Below are 19169 nucleotides of genomic sequence, written 5' to 3' on the forward strand. Positions count from 1 at the left end.
AAACCTGGAGAAGATCACATCTTTTCAGTGGCAAAACCAGTTTTCCCAAATCCAAAGTAGATAAAACCCGATTGAAGCAAAGTGGGGGGCGTCCCAGGGCCTTACTCCAACCTCCCCCTGAAACTTCATCTGAAACTCCTTCAGCAAACCCTGGGACTCTAGAAATAAGAACCACAGGACCAGGCCATTTCCATGGGGCCTTTCAGCACAGACATTCCAGGATTGAAAATACGTATTTGATAGTCCAGACTGGGCACCAAGCCCCACACTCAAGCAGGTGGGATAAGAAAGGGGAAGGTCAGCCCCAGCAGCGCCCAGCACAGAAGAGAGGCTCAGCACACATCAGTTTCCCCTTGATCTAGTCTTCTCCCTCCAATCCAGACAGGGAAGCTGAGGCACAGGCAGCGACATCAGACAGTGATGGCAAGACGTAGGGAAGAACGTGGCTGTGGTACAGCCCAGTCCAGGCCTCTGTGCCTGCCTTCTGGGGTCCATTCCTTCCCTGGGCACTGGAGGGCAGGCCAAGCCCAGGGTCCTGTGGAGAAGGGGTGCTGGGAATGCTGAGGTTTGCCAGGGTCGGCTCAGACCCTAGACAGTCAGGAAGAGAGGCCAGGGGACAATGCCCTGTCAATAGCCAGCTGGTCACCTCGGGAGAGGTTAAGTGACCACCCAGCAGGGAATCACCACTCTGAGCCAGAGGTGGATAAAAACCCAAGTCCCCACTAACCCTCTCAGCTCAGTGACTGGAGCCTGGGTTGCAGCAACTTCCCTTCCCTACCCTCCTTGAAAGGCAGGGCCTCTGCCCCCCTCCCCACCTCGTGACCACACACACACACACACACACACGCACAGTGAGAGACAAGCACACGGACTGGCTGGAGGTGGCTTAGATCCAGAATCAAGGAATGTTAAGAGAAGAATTCATTCATTCAGCAAACACTTGTTGAGGACTTCTGTGGCAGACACAACCCTGTCCCCAATACAACTCAAAGGGTGTTAACTTATTTGTCTGTCTAATCACTAAGACCCCTTCTCCAAATAATATCTTACAAGGAAATTCAGTAGATGAAACTTAGACAAAGGGTAAGCTGATGGGGTCACAGGGGTTGGAACTCCACCTTCTGGGCTCTCCATCCCCCAGCTGGTCTCCAACAGTCTCCAAAGAGCACCCAAAGCCCTGCCAGGCTCGGTGTGAAACCACCCCTAGAGCTCATCTAGTCTAACTCCTCACATGACAGCTGGGGAAACTGAGGCCCAGCCAGGGAACGGTAAAACACAGGTTTCCCCACTACATTTCACATTCCTGCTACCCTGACACGACATGTGGCACACTTGGAGTCACAAAAGGGAGGGAAATTCCAGCAATGAGCAATCAGTCACAAAATAAAAGCTCATTTTTTCTGACAATGAAGTTTGGGATGTTTCTTTAAAATAAAATACAAAGATCACAGGGTCATTGTTTAAAGTTTTTATTGCACCAACAACCCACAGAATGAGAGTCTCATGGGCTCTTCAGGAAATTGTAAAAAACCATGAGGAGAGCTTGGAGGGGTTTAAGAGCCAAGCCTCACCAGGGATGGGAGGGGGTAGGCCACCCAGGTGCCCGATGCTGCCCCCTGCCTGTCCGCCCCCTCCATCCCCATCATTCTCTATCAGCAGTGCATGAGGACTGGGTGAGGACCAAGGGCGTGGGGCCGGGCAGGGGACTCTGGGCTTGGAGCTCTGAGGGAGAAATTCTGTCTACAACTCCCAGCCCAGACCAAACTGGTGGGAGGTGCTGGGGCTCCAGGCGCCCTGGAAAACTCTCGCTGCCTCTCAAGCCAGGACAGGGAGGAGAAAACAGCAGACAGACCTGGCACAATCAGACTTTTACAACCACAGGAGTGTATCCTCAAGACCCTGGGGGGCAGGCAAGGGCAGGTACGACTTTAGCCCCAATGGACAGATGGTGAAACTGAGGCTCAGGAGGTTTGGAAACATGGCCTGGCTCCAAAGTCCAGGCTCTGAAAACGTCAGATGGCCTACCAGGTTTCTTCTGCCCAGGGGTCCCAAGAGGCTAGAAGTCCCCCTAACTAAGCAGCCCCTGACTTCAGCAGAGCAATGAACTGAGCCAAACTGTGGCTACTAAAGGGGGCTAAGGAGGAGCTGACCCCACCCCAGTTCAGAAGGGGCAGCCACTGCCCACTGATCCCAAATTCAATACCCACTCCCAGTCATTACTGAGAGCTTGCCATAGAAGGTGGCTTGTGACTGTCACATCTATACCACGAAGGAGGGCTTCGAGGCCAGAAAAGTTCACAGATTAGCCCAAAACCACACAACCAATGGAAGGCAGCAGGTTGGACGCCAGAGGCCAGGCTCGCCACTGTTGGGTGGCGCTGCCTCCCTGAGCAGGCCTGGGGCCAGGAAAGCCCGGCAAACCTCTTCTAGTCCCTACACCTCAGCCTAGCTATGGAAACAGAGTGGGCGTAGATTAGAGTCCAAAGCTCTCACAGGCTGAGGACCCCTTCCGGAATCTGATGAAAGACACAATTCTCTTTCCCAGAGGCAGAACATTGCGTAAACAATTTCCAGGGGATCGCTGAACCTCAAAGACCCCTCATGAAAAAGTCAGGGCTGGATCCTCAAGTGGCTTTACAGGATTCCCCACCAGTGTTCTGTGACGACAGAAGAGCTTTTTACTCCTTCAGCTAAGAGGAGCCAGGACTGACTGAGGAGGCCCCCAGATCTGGGTCAGACTTGTGATGGCTCCATTCTGATCAGAGGGATGCGGCCCCTCACTGCTGAGCCCAGGATCCCACCGAGAAGCCTGGCTGTGCAGGTCTCTGGACCCTCAGTTCCCAAGCACTGCATTCAGGCACTTTCGCACCCGATGAACGTGAGGTATTTAATGTCCATGATAGCCCTGTAAAGTGGGCAGGACACAGCAGGGATACTTTCCCTCTGTGTGGTGGGAAAAGTGAGTCCCACATAAGGAAGATGAGCTGCTCAACTGTAGACAGAGTCACCAGCACTGAGACCAGGTCTCCCAAGAACCAATGCAGCACCCTGCTCACTGAATCCCAGGAAAAGCCTGTTAAATGAGGGTAGACCCAGAAGCCTGGGTTCAATCCCAGCTCCACGCCCTCCAACCTGTGTGATCTTGAGGCAGTTACTCCACTCTCTGAGCCAGAATGCCTCTGTGCCATAAAATGAGGGGGACAAGATCAGCCTCAAAGGGAGATTGTGTGGCTCAAATGAGGCATTAAGGTGAGAGCAAGGGACAGCTCCAGCAGTGAGTCCCACAGCCCAGAGCCTCCTACAGCCTTCAGGGGAGGAGAAAAAGGTCTCTTCTTCCTAGGAAGCGACTTCCTACGTAATAGGGAAAATAGGGTACTACAGAGCCACCGATGCGTGGTCACAGAAGCCCTCCCCATCCAGCCCTGTCAGGCCCTGGGCTGGACATGGCAGAGGACAATCTGATCGGGGAGGCAGGTGCTAGGGACAGATGAAAACGATGGCCGGGCACGGTGGCTCAAGCCTGTAATCCCAGCACTTTGGGAGGCCGAGACGGGCGGATCATGAGGTCAGGAGATCGAGACCATCCTGGCTAACACGGTGAAACCCCGTCTCTACTAAAAAATACAAAAAAAACTAGCCGGGCGAGGTAGCGGGCGCCTGTAGTCCCAGCTACTCCGGGAGGCTAAGGCAGGAGAATGGCGTGAACACGGAAGGCGGAGCTTGCAGTGAGCTGAGATCCGGCCACTGCACTCCAGCCTGGGGGACAGAGCGAGACTCCGTCTCAAAAAAAAAAAAAAAAAGAAAAGAAAACGAGACTCGCAGAGAGTGGCAGAAAAAGAATCCAAGAGACTAAAAACAACCTCAGAGAAGCAGACAGATCCCCACACAGAGGAAGAAACTCTTCCACAGGCTCAGAGGCAGGAGACAAACTGGGCAGACAAGAAGCAGAACTTCCAAGTAAAGTAGAGGACAGAGGAAGAGAGGAAGCAGAAGATGGGGAAGTGAGGAGGCAGAGAGAGAAGCCGGAAGCACAGGAGAAAGGACAAGGCCGTGAGGAGAGCTGGCCAGCCTGGAGAAGCAGAATTTCTCCACGGAGGAAAATCTTCTGGGGAGAAAAATCAAAATCTGTGCCATACAATTTTTTTTCAAGCATCCTCTCCCAGTGTGAAGTCATTTGCATATTTTAAGAACATGCAATGCATTATGCATATCTCGTTTTTGTTTAAAGAAATTATGGTTAGTATATTTAAAGATGTGAATGCCTGGGAAATTACAGAGGGAAAAATGTGGGATTTTTGGTCCCCCTGAATTTTCTGGGTTTCTCAAAACTTTCACATCTGCAGCCAGCTCCCTGAAACTGAAGAGACTGCTTCGCCCTATCCAGGCTGTTCCCAGTTGGCCCTGGGATCAGGAGGCCAGCGTCCTCCTCAGATTCTGCTGACTTCCAAGGCCTGTTCCCCACCCCTTGGGGAAGGGAAAATTGCACAGGCCTTTGGAAGCACAACCTCAGTTTGTCCTCCAAGTCCGCCAAGTCCTCCTCGACCATAGAGACATAGCGCCACCTGGAGGGCATTGTGGAGACTGCAGCATTAGGAGGGGCTGGGGAAGGAAGGAAATGAGGAAATGAAGATGAGCGATTTGTTGCAAGCGCGTGTGGAGCACAGCCCAATAACTAGGAATGCAGGAATACCTTTAATAGCTAGGGAAGACCGTGAGGGGATGGAAGCCTGCAATTATGGTCATCTGGACATTAGCATTAGTATCACCTCGTTTGAACCCCCGCCCCAGGCCTAGGGAGCATTCAGGTTACAGATGCAAGGTGCCTGGCCCACTAAGTGCTTAATAAATGTTTGTTGAGTTCAGCTGTGTCCCCCCTGAGTCACGGCCCAATGGCAGCAGCAGCAGCATGTGGTCACAAAATGTGGACGTGAGGTCCCTAATGAGGAGCAATGGCTCCAGCAGGGACTAAGGGTTAAGAGTGGGAGATGAGGGTACTCACCCAGACCGGCTCAGCGCCCCCTGCCCCACACCAGTGGCACTGGCTCAGCCTCACGTGCTCCAGTCTCAGGGAAGGGAAATGCCAAGTGCCTTGCTGGCATCTGGAAAACAATAAGGCAGCTGCAGGGGAAGTGACTAATGAGCACTTCAGGGAGCAATTCGGGACAGCACACATGGAAACTGATCTCATTCAAAATTGATCAGTTAACACTATCTAATTAGAGAGAAAATGTGCTGAGCACCCGGCTTTCCGGGAGCACGGTCTGGAGGCTGCGGCACCCAGCTAGCCTGTAGAGGAACCACATCTCATCTCTCAGACCAGCCCCAGGACTGCCCTCCCTAGTCCCTCACCCATGCTGCATCTCATAGACAAGCAAAATAGAGCTGAACGGAGGAGAGCTTCTAATCCAGCTTGCTCCTTTCATAGACAGAACTAAGGCCCAGAGAGGTTAAATCACTTGATCAAGATCACACAGCAATGGAGCAGAACCAGAGAGAAAGCCAAACTGTGGGCTCCCAGTCAAGACCATTTATCTCCATCCGGTGCCACTGCCCTGACTTTCCTGGGTGGAGTCCTCAAAGCTCTGGACAGGTCACTGGACATAGCATTATTCCTGTACAATTCATTCATCCTGGCTCCCAGGTCCTAAAAGGGGGGCTGTCCTCACTCCTTACAATCACTTTCATCTGTGGTCCAAAAACCAGCTCCTCTAGGCAGTCTTCCAGGATTGTTTCGCCCACACCTACTATTTCATTCATGGGTTGACTCATTCATTCCATGTACACTCTGTAGTTAAGAGCTTGGGCTCTGGAGTCAGACTGCCTGGGTTTAAGTCCCATCCCTCTTGTGCACTTGGGCAAGACACTTGACCTCTCTAGGCCTGTTTCCTTTTGTTTAAGAATAATACAAACACATTCGTCCATACCTCTCAAATGAGGACCGGAAGGGTTCATTATGTACTGCACTTCTCAGGGTACCTAGCAAATAGTGAGCCCTGATGTGAGTTCTAATTAGTCTGCACTGACAACCCAGAATTTGTGGAGAAGGAAAAGAAATGAGAGAGTCCCTGCCCAAGACATGGCCAATATGGCTAACAGCAGGAATCGAGATTTGAGACTCTTATTATGGAATCTCACAGGAGGGATATCTAACCCAGCCTAGGTGGGGAGGCACAGGGAAGATTTTCCCTGGAGGACACCCCTAAAGCGGAGTGTTAAAGGGTGAATCAGTGTTAGCAAGGTGAAGAAAGGACCAGCATTCCAGAGACAGGAATTCATGTGAGCAAAGACAGACGACGGCATGGCATGGGCTTCCGTTTTTGTTTTTCGTTGTTTTTTGGAGTTGGGGTCTCACTCTGTTGCCCAGGCTGGAGTGTTGTGGCACAATCACAGCTCACTGCAGCCTCAATCTCCTGGGCTCAAGCCATCCTCCCACCTCAGTCTCCTGAGTGGCTGGGACTACAGGTGTGCACCACCATGGTCAGCTTTTTTAGTTTTTATTTTTTGTACAGAAAGTGTCCTGCTATGTTGTCCAGGCTCATCTCAAATTCTACTTCCTGGCCTCAAGTGATCCTCCTGCCTTGGCCTCCCAAAGTGCTAGGATTACAGGCATGAGCCACTGCCTGGCCAGCATGGCATGTTTAAGGAAACTCAACAGTTCAGTGTTGTTGGAGTCACAAGTAGGAGACTGAAAGGGACACGGACAACCGTGGGGAGGTGACCAGGGACGGGGTCATGCAGGGCTTCTCATGCAATGGAAGAGCCAGGACACGATGTTGCAGGTGGCAGAGAACCTGGAGGTGAACTTGAAGCAGAGGCGGGACGTGGCGAGGTTGGTGGTTTAAACAGATCATCCTCGACTCTGTGGGGTATGTTTTCTCTGCTTCCCTTCAGCAGTGATACCACCCTTGATTGGTTGATCTCTAATGGTCATAGAATGTGCTCTAACCAGGCCTGTCACAAAGGCTCCTTTCAAGTCCTATATTCTGTGAACCACAAATGTTCCCAACAACTGAGTCACCATACCTGTTGATATGGTTTGGATCTGAGTCGCCATACCTGCTGATATGGTTTGGATCTCATGCCGAATTGTAATCCCCAGTGTCAGAGGTGGGGCCTGGTATGAGGTGATGGGATAGTGGGGGCAAAGTTCTCATGAATGGGTTAGCACCACCCCCTCAGTGCTGTTTTCATGACAGTGAGTGATGTGAGAGCTGGTTGTTTAAGAGTATAGCATCTCCCTCCACTTCCTCCTGCTCTGGCCATACGAAGTGCTTCTACCCCTTGCCTTCTGCCACGACTGAAAGCTCCCTGAGGCTTCCCCAGAAGCGGAGGAGCAGATGCTATGCTTCCTGTACAGCCTGCGGAACCGTGAATCAATTAAAGCTCTTTTCTTTATGAATTACCCAGTCTCAGGTATTTCTTTCTAGCAGTGTGAGAAGGGAGTAATACACCTGTCAAACAGGGTTTACTCCTGTTCAGTTACGATCCTTTGAAACAACTCTGAGCCCTTTGCGGGCAGGGACTGTCTTAATCATCTTGTATTTCCAGGCACAAAATACACATTCAGCAAATGTTTGTTGGGTGAATAAATGCCCAGTCCATGAGCAGGCCGCGGTGAGGCACGCCTGTAATCCCAGCACTTTGAGAGGCTGAGGCGGGCGGATCACAAGGTCAGGAGTTCGAGACCAGCTGACCAACATGGTGAAACCCCGTCTCTACTACATACAAAAAATTAGCCAGGCAGGGTGGTGCATGCCTTTAATCCCAGCTACTTGGGAAACTGAGGCAGGAGAATTGCTTGAACCCGGGAGGTGGAGGTTGCAGTGAGCTGAGATCATGCCATTGCACTCCACCCTGGACAATAAGAGTGAAAGTCCATGTCAAAAAATAAATGCCCATCCATAATACCAACTTTGAGCATTCCAGAGGCCCTGTGGGACCATCAGCATCCATCCCCCAACTGGAGTTATCACGGCCTACGATCAGGGCTGCAGAGGGTGTCAGGGAGTGGCTAGTTTGTCATGTTATTGTTTGCTCTTTAATTTTCCCACAGGTTGTTCCTTTTTAGATTTTCCATTAGAATTCTGAATGAATTTGGATTCCAAAGACTGCCTTCCAGCCCCCATCCACTAGATCTGCTGGGGATGTGATTGGTTGTTCCCGAGGTGCTGCTTGGCTTGTAAAATGCTGTGTATTTATGATAATGCTCAGTTGTCTCATGGACAACTTCTCTTTTTAGCCTCCTAGACCTCATGTGATAAAAAGCAAAGATTGCAGGTTTTATAGTCAGATTGTGGTAGCCTTGAACAAATCACACAACCTGTAAAAGGGTGATGTAGCCTCCCTTGCTGGTTTGCTATATTAGAAACAATACCTGTGAAGAGCCTGACATTGCTGGGCTTGTGATTATGTGTGGATGCAGGCAAACTGTAACCCCACTGAGCCCCACTAATTGGAGGTAACAATATCCATTGCATAGGGCCACATTAACGCAAATGAAGTGCCTGGCACAGACAGTCAGAACACCAGCAGCAATTATTCAAGAATTCCTGCCCAATACGGGCTGCCTGGGAGTAAAGTGACTGAGCACAGGGCTGATTTAGGGGACACTCAAAATTCATCATCATCCCATGGTCAGTTCAGAACTGACTTCCTGCTTCCCCTTTTCCCTGTTATCCTTCCTGCCAGCCTTGGTTCCACACATCCATTTAGGACCCATGCAACCCTCCTGGAGATCAGGCTCCTAAAATAGGTGGGAATGGCCAATGATAGCTGAAGTAGAGTATGGGACAGTTTCAGTCCCCAGCAGGCTAGGACCAAGCAGGGCCCTCGCACCCAGGGGGTCCAGGCACAAGCCAGCTTCCTGAGGCAGGGGCTGTGTGCCGGTCCTGGGTCTCCCACGACAGGGAGCTCAGCTGGGAAGCTCAGTGGGGAAGAACACTCGGGATGAAGAAATGGAGTCTGTCCAACATTGAGGTAGGCTGGGGAAAGTAGCCTGCCTGCTCCTTTTTAATCTCTTTGATCACATTTACCCATGAAAGCTATGCCAAGGGCTGAACTCAGATAGCTTACCATGCAAATTCCCCTGGGCCAGTTCATTCACCTTCCATTATAAGCTAAGTGCCAGAGGGATGATGAAAAGGGGACGGAGACTTTCAAAGTGCACCAAGAGGCCATTCCCATCAGGGTCCTTTCACCCTGCCCCACCCTCCAGCACCTTGTGTAAAACCAGGGTCTTCGTACTTCACTGGACAGACTCAATATTGGCAAGTGGATTCTTACCCCAACTTTCACCTGCTGCTCTAGTGTGGCCACCAGTTCTCCTCTATGGACTTGGGGAACACGTCTCTTGTGAGTGTTCCTGTTAGCACTGAGGAATTTACTGGCCGCACATTTAGTGAGCAGGAAGATGAGGACTTTAGAAACAGCTTGGGGTTTAAATTCAGACCCGTGACTTGCTATATCTGTGCCTTCAGCCCAGTGAATATACCCTCTCAAGGCCTACTTCCTCACCCGTACAGCAGAGACACCAGGACTCGGCCTGCAGGGGTTTTGTGAGGATGAACTCACTCTGAAATGAGTGTGAAACAGCACGCGACACAGGACCTCGTGCACAGCGGTATTGCTAAATGCTCATGTCCTCTCTGCTGTCCCCCAGTGCCCCATCTCCATCCCATTCTCCCAGCAGGTGAAATCTCACTGCCCTGGTTTGTAGCCTGTTGGGGCAGACTTCAAAGACGGTCAGCAAGTCCAGCTATAACCTGCGGGTGGGCTGTCCAGATTCCTCCCCAGGGGGCAGGCATCCCTGCCTCCACATCACACCATCTGGGGGAGGCCCAAACCACTACAGCCAAGGAAAAGGACACAGAGGCCTCAAACTCCCCACCTTTCACTCCATTGCGGCGGGGATTCAATCCCATCCTGAGGACGCTTAGGCTTAGCCATTTAACTCTTTTTAACAAGCAACAGGCTAGCACTTGGTTGCAACATGTTTAATTTGTGCTATTCACACTGGACACTGCATCGTACTAGTGTAGGCCCCTGACGGCACCCCTTCCTCACCTGCACAAAGGCGGACGAGATATGAATATTCAAAGGCAGAAAAGGGCTATAAAAAAGAGCTGTGTATGTGACCTCCGACTACTCAGAGGTGGGGGAAGACAGCCCCATTTGTCTTGCACTCAAAGGCTCACCAAGGGCAGGAGAGGGGCAAATGGTAATACAGGGAGGGGGTAACAAAAGGAGAAGCGATATGAGTACACCAAGATGTCAACACTGCGACAGGCTGGATGAGGGAGCCCTGAAAGGCCGTACGCTCAGGGTGCCAGCCGGCTGCTTTCCTTGTGACAGCCTTGCAAGGAAGCTGTGAGGCCAGGACACTAGGCCAGCGGCGTCCACACTGTGTCCTTCGGGAGGCGAAGCCTCTGCGCCTCATTCTCCAGGAGGGAAAACCAGGGACCACCCCGAGCTCTCCCAAGTGGTAGCAGTTCAAATCAAGGCCAGCGGCAAAACCAGGAGGGCTGCCTGACCAACTGCCCTTCACACGCTCTCTCTCCAATCTGTTGCCCGGGGCCCCAACCATTTGGGCAGAAGCAGATGTGCTGACTTCACTTTCTTTTGTCCTCTACACACATGCAGGCGTTTAGGAGGCAAGCCAGTGAAGGAAAAGGAACACAAGTTGACCCGCCCAGCCTGACAATTCTGAAGAAAGACTATCTCCCGGGGCATGAGGAAAAAGAAGAAAAGCTGCGGCAGAATCTCTTTGGAGGCAGCACCCAAGGCATCCGTTGTACTCAGGGCCCGGCCTTTCCTCCCCTCTGACTGAGTCCTCCACCAAGTCCACAGCAAGCAACAATTCACCAGAAAAAAAACAAAAGACACAGGAACAGAAGGGCTGCTGATCATTGACTTTGGTGCTTAAACGATGAGGCGTTTTCAGTCACACTTGCACTGATCTGGCTCCTGGGAGGAGACGCCACGGCAGCCTCCCAGGGCGAGGCTCTGATTCTCAGGCCCCACATGGACAGGGTCCCCATTCAGGCGGGAAAGGCAGCATCTTGCCCACTGGAGGCGTGGGTCCCTCAATCATACCTGGAGGTGACAGCTACCCCTGCCACTGCTCCTCCAAAGGCCTTGAGATAAAAATCCCTGAAAAGGGGGGCAGGGGAGCTACCATGCCAAGCTGTGCGGCTTCCAAACCATTAGCTGTTGTACAGGGGGATCACCCGGGTGATGGCCTGTCTGCAGATAGGGCACTTCTTGGGCTCTGGCAAGGCGCGGTAGCACTCGGTGCAGGAACAAACGTGCCCACACTCCAGAAAGACGCAGGACTTGAAGTTGCTCAGACACACGACACAGGCGCTCTTCAGACTCTCCCTGTCCTCAGGCTTGGCCCGGCTCAGCAGCTGGGCCTCATGTTCCTGGAACTCCTCCTGCATCTGCTTGAGGCGCAGGCGCTCCTGCCGCTGCAGATACTGCTTCCGGAGGATGAAGAAGAGGGTGGCACATGTGGCAAAGCCAAAAACCAGTGCCAACACCTTCCAGAGCCTGACACTCGACTCCTGCCTCTGCAGCAGGCTGTCGAAGTCCTGGCTGCTTAGATAGTACTGCATGCCTTGTTTGGGCGGCTGCAGGCGGACAGAGTTGTTGTCCAGGACCAGTTCGCCAACCCCTGTGAGGGTGGCCCCCACCTTCAGCATCTCCTCGGTCTCCTGGATGCCTTTGGGCCGCTCACCGCTGATGTAGTGGCCGATGACATCGGTGAAGGACTGAATCGAGGGGTGGAACTTCTCATACACAGTCTCTAGGCCCAGATCCACTGAGTCCAAGGGCTTCAGCACTCGCACGGCCACATCCACACCATCCTCGTGGGGCACCAGGTCAAAGGGCACTGTGTTGGTCCTCTGATGAATGATCTTTGAGCAATCATTCCTAGAAGAATAAGAGAACTAAAGATACAGGGTAGCAAACAGCAAACACCCAGGCAGAGCTGGAGATCAACTAAATGCAGAAGACAGCATAGAGTCTTAAGTAACCAGAAGACAGTAAGATCACTATCTCCAAGTGCCTCCTAACAAGGAGGCTCCATTTTTAGGTCCTGGGGCGATCTCAGTGAGCAACAAATACCGCCACAGACTACGGAAACCATTCATTTCCCTTTCCACTGTAAAACAAACATCTAAAACAGAACCCACTAGGACCAGCTGGAAAACTGGTATTTCATGTGATGGCACAAAAGCATTTTAGGAAATACTGAAATCACTGATTCAGTGGTTCTCAAACTTCAGTGTAACTAACAACAGATTCCAGGTCCCTGATCCTGGAAATTCTGGTTGGATAAGTCTGGAAGGGGGCCCAGAAATCTGCATTTCAATAAGATGCCTAGGTGATTCTGATGTAGGAGGCCCACAGGCTACACACAAGAATATGACCTGCATTAAGAGACTGGTCTTCAACCCGTCTCAGGAGAAGCTGAAGACAAGGCAACAGCACCCAGGACCCCGGCATTTGAATGGACCAACTGCAAGGGTTTTGGCCAGTGGAGAAGTGATACATACCAAAGGTGGGTGGTTCGATTCCACACCATCTTGTGCTCCTGAAGTGTCAGGCGCTGAATTACCCCCTTGCAGTTTTCCACAAACTGGCTGTTAAGCGTTTCTTTAACAGACCGTACAGCTCCTAAGTGGACACAAATTCTATTATTTCTAAAGAATTTTTCTGCTCTCTCAGATAGTTTAAAATGTGTTTTCTGGTCTGGCACAGTAGCTCACAACTACAATCCCACCACTTTGGGAAGCCAAGGCAGAAGGATCACTTGGGGGCCACGAGTTTGAGACCAGCCTGGTCAACACAGTGAGATTCCATCTTTACAAAAAATTAAAAAGTTAGCAGGGTGTGTGCCTGTAGTCCCAGGTACTTGGGAGGCTGAGGCAGGAGAATCACTTGAGCTCAGGAGTTTGAGGCTGCAGTGAGCTATGATCATACCACCATACTACAGCTACCTGGGTGACAGAGTCAAGACTCTATTTGAAACGGAGTCTCACTCTGTCACCCAGGCTGGAGTGCAGTGGCGCAATCTTGGCTCACTGCAACCACCCCCCGGGTTCAAGCAATTCTCCTGCCTCACCTCCCAAGTAGCTGGGATTACGGGTACGTGCCATGACACCACATCCAGTTGATTTTTGTATTTTTAGTAGAGACGGGGTTTCACCATGTTGGCCAGGCTGGTCTCAAACTCCTGAGCTCAAGTGATCAGCCCACCTCAGCTTCCCAAAGTGCTGGGATTAAAGGCATGAGCTACCACGACTGGCCTCAAAAAAGAAAAAAAAAATTTTTAATTTAAAAAATGTTAAAAATTAAATGTTTTCAGTAGACTTTTGCTAATTAATCAAAACAATGACATTCTGATCACCGTAAGTCAGATTTTAGAAGCACTCTCCCAAGCACTTTGCATGGATCACATAATTTGTCTTATAACAACATTATAAAGGTTAAGTATTATTTTCGAGATCAGGCAACAGTGGTTCAGGGAGGTCTCGTAATCTTAGCGATCACAAAGCAATAACCCACGTCTTTCTGACCCCAAAGAATGTTCTGGACCATGGACCCAACACCACAAAAGGCACTTAACATAAGCCAAGATGATCTTTTATCAATCTTTTGGAAAAAGGAAGTTGTTTTCCATTGCCCTATAAGCAAACATACCTTCTATAACAGCATAAGGCACACATTTTCCTGGAGCTTCTGAAAGAATACTCTTTAAATCTTCACCCAAGTGAACTTTTTTAGCTCCCTAAATACAAAAAAAAATTAAATAAATTGGCCATTGAACACTGACATGCTCAGTCAAACTTACAGGCAAAAAAAGAAAAAGATTCTATTTTTTTCATGTCAAGAGAATACGGAAATTGGACAGGAAGGTGACTACAGAGAATCAGATTTCAAAGCTGTGTACATCAACAGGAACGGTGCCATGCCTGTGCCCTCTTCCATCACTGCAGAATGGGGGTGCCACATACATTCTTTTTCCAGTTAACCAAAACCTACACTCCTTTTCATGTTAAGACTTTTTAGTGAAAATATAAAAGGTACTAGTCAATTTACATACCAGAGACTGAACATCATTCAATCTCTTCTTGACAACACAGAGCTATGGCCCAAAGGATTCAGGTATAAAGTACCTAACCTACTGCCTAGTACATGGTAGTGGTTTGAGAACTGGTAGGTGTTGTTATTAACATTACTACATCTTTACAAACCAATGCTCTGCATTGTATGTAATTAAAAAAACAAAGTAGGGGGGTTGCCTTTGCTTCAACAGGGCAAGACTGTTAACTGGTGCCAAATGCCATTTTTTATTTATTTATTTATTTATTTATTTATTTATTTTTGAGCTGGGGTCTTACAGTTATACCCAGGCTGGAGTATAGTAGTGCAATCACGGCTCACTGCAGCCTCAACTTCCCAGGTTCAAGTGATCCTCCCACCTCAGGTCCCCAAGTTGCTGAGACCACAGGCATGCACCACCACACCTGGCTAATTTTTTTATTTTGCAGAGACAGGGTCTCCCAACGTTGCCTAGGCTGGTCTTGAGCTCCTGGGCTCAAGTGATCCTCCTGCCTTGGCCTCCCAAAGTGCTGGGATTACAGGTGTGAGCCACTGCACCCAGTCTGTTCTACTTTTTGCCTTTCTCACGGTCATAATTAAGTGAGCACGGTTCCTTCTGCTGCTGTCTTCCTCTAACAATCCCTAATTCTCCTCTGCCTTCCAACTCAGAGCGTCCAACCCACTGCATTTGGGAAACCAATCCTGTTACTGCTGTTTCAAAAATAAGAGAAAAGGAATAAAATCAACAATCATTTCCTGAGCATCTATGTGCCGGGCACTGTGCTGGGTGTCAGAGATTCAGGGATGAATAAACGACCACCTCTGCTTTCAGGGTATACCCAAAAACAGCTCTTAAGGATGCCAGATTCAGTAACCTCTAAAGATGAGACACCAGATGTATATGAAGGTCACTCGGAGTTTTAGCTACTGCTACACAGTAAATGACAGGAGCAAGGTCAGTCAAAATTTCTTAGCCACTTACACTGTGAAGATCTGAAATGACAGCAATAACAACAAAGTACTCATTTATCTGTCTCCTTCCACTAGAATGTTAAACCCTAGAAGCGCTTGGACATGGTTTGTCTCGTTCACTGCTATCCCCCTAGTGCTGAGAACTGTGCCTGACACACAGCAAGCATTTAATACATTATTTGATGAATAAATTAATGAATAAATAAGCATTTTAAATATACTGTGTACCAGGCAATATGCTAGGCACTTTAAATGCATAAACCACTTAATGCCCACACCATCCCTTTATAGCAGACATTATTATCACCAATTAGAGATAAGGAAACAGGCTCAGAGAGGTGAAGTGATTTGCCCAAAGTGAGACAGCTAGCAAAGTATCCATCACAGGATGGCCAATTCGAATTTTAAAGGGGGAAGAGGGAGAATATGATCAGAAAGACCTGGAGTTTAATCAAGCTCCAATGCATCCACTGTGGCTTGGGACAACTTCATTTATCTGAGTCTCAGGTTCCAAAACTGTAAAGGACAGGGAAAATGCAATTTCACAGGATTTTTATGTGGGTTAAATGAACTTTAAGGTGTGAAAGAATCCAGTCCAGGGGCTGGCACATAGGAGGCATGCAATAAATATGCATTCTCCTATAAGAGATGTACAGGATAGGACACAAGCCCCACTCTGGAAGTTTTGTCATCTGATCAAGAAAATAAAATCTAGGACGGGCATGGTAGTTCACACCTGTAATCCCAGCACTTTGGGAGTCCAAAGTGGGATGGCTGCTTGAGGTCAGCAGTGCAAAACTAGCATGGGCAACTTGCAAGACCTCATCTCTATGAAAAATAAAAAATTAGCTGGACGTGGTGGTGTGCACCTGTGGTCCTAGCTACTTAGGAGGCCGAGGCAGGAGACTGGCTTGGGCCTGGGAGCTCGAGGCTGCAGTGAGCTATGTTTGTGCCACTGCACTCCAGCCTGGGCAACACAGTAAGACCATGTCTCAAAAAAAAAACAGAGCAAAAAAGAAGAAAGAAATGAAGGACAGGAAGGCAGGCCAAGGAGAAAGAAAACAAAGGAAAGGAGGGAGAAAGAGAGGAAGGAAATAGAAAATAGAATGTAAGACGTTAAGAGTCCCAACTCTTTTTCCAGGAAGGGGCTATCTCATTCTCATTTAGGAACTGGTTGGCAAAGGTTATTGTGTTTTTGTGTTTTTGAGAAGGAGTCTCGCTCTGTCGCCCAGGTTGGAGTGCAGTGGCACAATCTTGGCTCACTGCAACCTCCACCTCCCAGGTTCACACTCCTCCTGAGTAGCTGGGACTACAGGCGTCTGCCATTACACCCGGCTAATTAATTAATTAATTTATTTATTTATTTATTTATTTTTTGTATTTTTAGTAGAGACGGGGTTTCACGTGTTAGGCAAGATGGTCTTGAACTCCTGGCCTTGTGATCCGCCCACCTCAGCCTCTCAAAGCACTAGGATTACAGGCGTGAGCCACCGCGCCCGGCCCGGCAAAGGTTTTACGGTCACCCAAAGATGGGACCTAAAGAGTTCACCGCTTCAAAGAATCCCACTACCAGCCAACTTGAGGCCAAAGTGATCTGGAGTCAGAAAGTGAAGTATCAGTTACACAGAGCTAATCACTTCAGGATTAACTTGATTATTTAATCAGGTGACACACAGGGCAGCTGGACTCTCACTATAATGCCACTGCACAGCAAATCCAATTATCTCCTAACTTGGTTCTTTCCAGATTCCAAAACTCCCTTCATAGCAGGGATTTCACACATTGGTTTCTTTTTTTTCTGAGATGGAGTCGTGCTCTTGTCACCCAGGCTGGAGTAGCCTGGCCCACCCACTAGTTTCTAAACCCTTACTGAAAACAATCTGATAATGAAGTTAGTCAGGTTTAGGAATCCATCTTTCATATAAACATCAAATTAGGTTAGGCCCTTAGCTCTCATATTGTGAAACTTCAGCCAAAAAGAACCCACAAACATTTACTAAGCATCTACCACTTGTCAAGTACTGTGTCAAAAGCTAGAGGAAAGAGAATGGATGAATAAGAGCCTGTCTCTGACCTAAAGAGGCCCATCTCTCTGGACCAGTCAGAGAGTCACAATAAAGCAATGTCAATCAGATTAAAATCCTACCCCTGGAATCAAAATACCTAAATTTAAGTTTCAAGCTGACTAGTTGCATGGCCTTTCCTCCGAATCTCAATTTTCTGATTTGCAATGCGGTGGTAACTGCCATTTTATCTACTTCAAAAAATTATTGTGGGCCGGGGGTGGTGACTCACGCCTATAATCCCAGCACTTTGGGAGGCTGAGGCAGAGGGATCACCTGATGTCAGGAGTTGGAGACCAGCTTGGCCAACATGGCAAAATCCCATCTCTACTAAAAATACAAAAATTAGCCGGGCGTGGTGGCAGGCGCCCGTAATCCCAGCTACTCAGGAGGGTGAGGCAGGAGAATCGCTTGAACCCGGGAGGCTGAGGTTGCAGTGAGCCAAGATCGTGCCATTGCACTCCAGCCTGGGCAACAGAGCGAGACTCCATCTGAAAAAAAAGAAAGGAAAATATATATATATTGTGAAGAAAAAAATAAAATCAAGATGAAAATGTGGCTGGGCGCAGTGGCTCACACCTGTAATCCGAACACTTCGGAGAGCCAAGGTGGGGAGATCACCCGAGGTCAGGAGCTGGAGATCAGTCTGGCCAACACGGTGAAACCCAGTGTCTACTAAAAATACAAAAAAAAAAATTAGCTGGGTGTAGTAATCCCAGCTACTCAGGAGGCTGAAGCAGGAGAATCACTTGAACCCGGAAGGCGGGGGCTGCAGTGAGCCCAGATCGCGCCACTGCACTCCAGCCTGGGTGACAGACCAAGACTCTGTCTCAAAAAAATAAAAAATAAAAATAAATGCAAATGTGTTGTGTAAACCGAAAGGCACAGTTCAAAAAAGGGCACCATTTACTAAAAAACAATAGTTGTAATATAAAAAGGAAGCGTCTGTAAATCAAGGAGTGGAGTGGTTCAGTAAATGGATGTCTGCACTTGCCATTCCCTCCATCTCCCGCTAGATATCCGCATGACTTTCCTCGTCTCTTCCTGGGCTCTGCTCAAATGTCACCTTATTTAAGATAGGAGATCCCCCTTTTTCCAGCATTCCATGTCCTCTCCCCTACCTTACTCTAAAGCATTGCTCACCAGCTGTTACACTGCCTGATTTACATGTTTGCTGTCTAGCCGTATTAAAACGGAATCTCCACGAGGGGAGGGACTTTCATCTGTTCTACTCACTGCCTGCCGCATCGCAGGTGTTCAATAAATACTTTTCGAGTAAAGTAATTAAGTCAAAATTCATTCTGAGTCATAAGAGGGACTTGGGAAAAAAGGAGCGGAGCAACCGTCACCCGAGCCCGAATCCTGCCCCTCGCTCCTCCATTTACTGACTGGATGACACCCTTCAGAGGCTGTTTCCTTTTCTGGACAGTTTCCGACGGTGGGGTGGCCAAGGTGAATCGTGGGCTCCCCAGGACCTGGGACAGAGATGACCCGGCTGAGGCCAGGCCGGCTCCAGCACTGACCTTGAGCTCTTGGGAGACCCGGGCCTTCTGCCTGTACACGGAGTACAGGGCGGCGGTGACCACAGAGGTGGTACCCAGGAGGATGAACTGGCACAGTGAGGGCCGCCCTCCGCTCTCCATGACGGCGCCAAGCCCCGGTGGCCGACTGTGACGCAGAGGATACGCCTGGTGACCCCCAACTCTCCACCTCCTTCCGAACAGGACCGCACCCCCTGGACAAACCTGACCGAAAACTCGAATTCAGTCGCCCAGCGATGACGCACGACGCCGGAACCGGAAGCGGGAGCCAGGGGGTTGTAGAGCGAACCGGAAGGTGGGGTTGCCCGGGTGACAGTCAAGCTGCTGCGGCCTACGATGAGATCCTGTCTCCCCAGCCGGGTGTGGGAGAGCGATTGGGGAGCTGAGCGACCACCCACCGTTCTATGGTCATCCCCTTCGAATCGCGGCGCACTGGCCACAGCTGACTCGCCCATTGCCCTGGTCTCCGTCCCTCTGGTTTCCTGTG

At 49.7% G+C, this 19169-nt stretch overlaps 1 protein-coding gene across 1 annotated transcript; it reads right to left on the reverse strand.

The window, feature by feature from the left end:
* Positions 1 to 9977: 9977 nt before the first annotated feature.
* MUL1 (mitochondrial E3 ubiquitin protein ligase 1) lies at positions 9978 to 18941 on the reverse strand. Its single transcript, XM_010364323.1, has 4 exons — positions 18665 to 18941; positions 13705 to 13792; positions 12558 to 12678; positions 9978 to 11931 (listed from the first exon to the last, which is right to left on the reverse strand). Exons 1-4 carry the CDS (start codon positions 18782 to 18784, stop codon positions 11202 to 11204), a joined length of 1059 nt encoding a protein of 352 aa, XP_010362625.1. The 5' UTR covers positions 18785 to 18941; the 3' UTR covers positions 9978 to 11201.
* Positions 18942 to 19169: the final 228 nt, after the last annotated feature.

This window comes from Rhinopithecus roxellana, chromosome 12, assembly GCF_007565055.1.
Source record: "Rhinopithecus roxellana isolate Shanxi Qingling chromosome 12, ASM756505v1, whole genome shotgun sequence".
NCBI lineage: Eukaryota > Metazoa > Chordata > Mammalia > Primates > Cercopithecidae > Rhinopithecus > Rhinopithecus roxellana.

Coding starts and splice junctions, on each gene's coding strand:
- MUL1 (XM_010364323.1), bottom strand. CDS start 18,784: ATGGAGAGCGGAGGGCGGCCCTCACTGTGCCAGTTCATCCTCCTGGGT. Junction 12,679..13,704: donor GCCTTATGCTGTTATAGAAG/GTATGTTTGCTT, acceptor GTGTCCACTTAG/GAGCTGTACGGTCTGTTAAA. Junction 11,932..12,557: donor AATCGAACCACCCACCTTTG/GTATGTATCACT, acceptor TTATTCTTCTAG/GAATGATTGCTCAAAGATCA.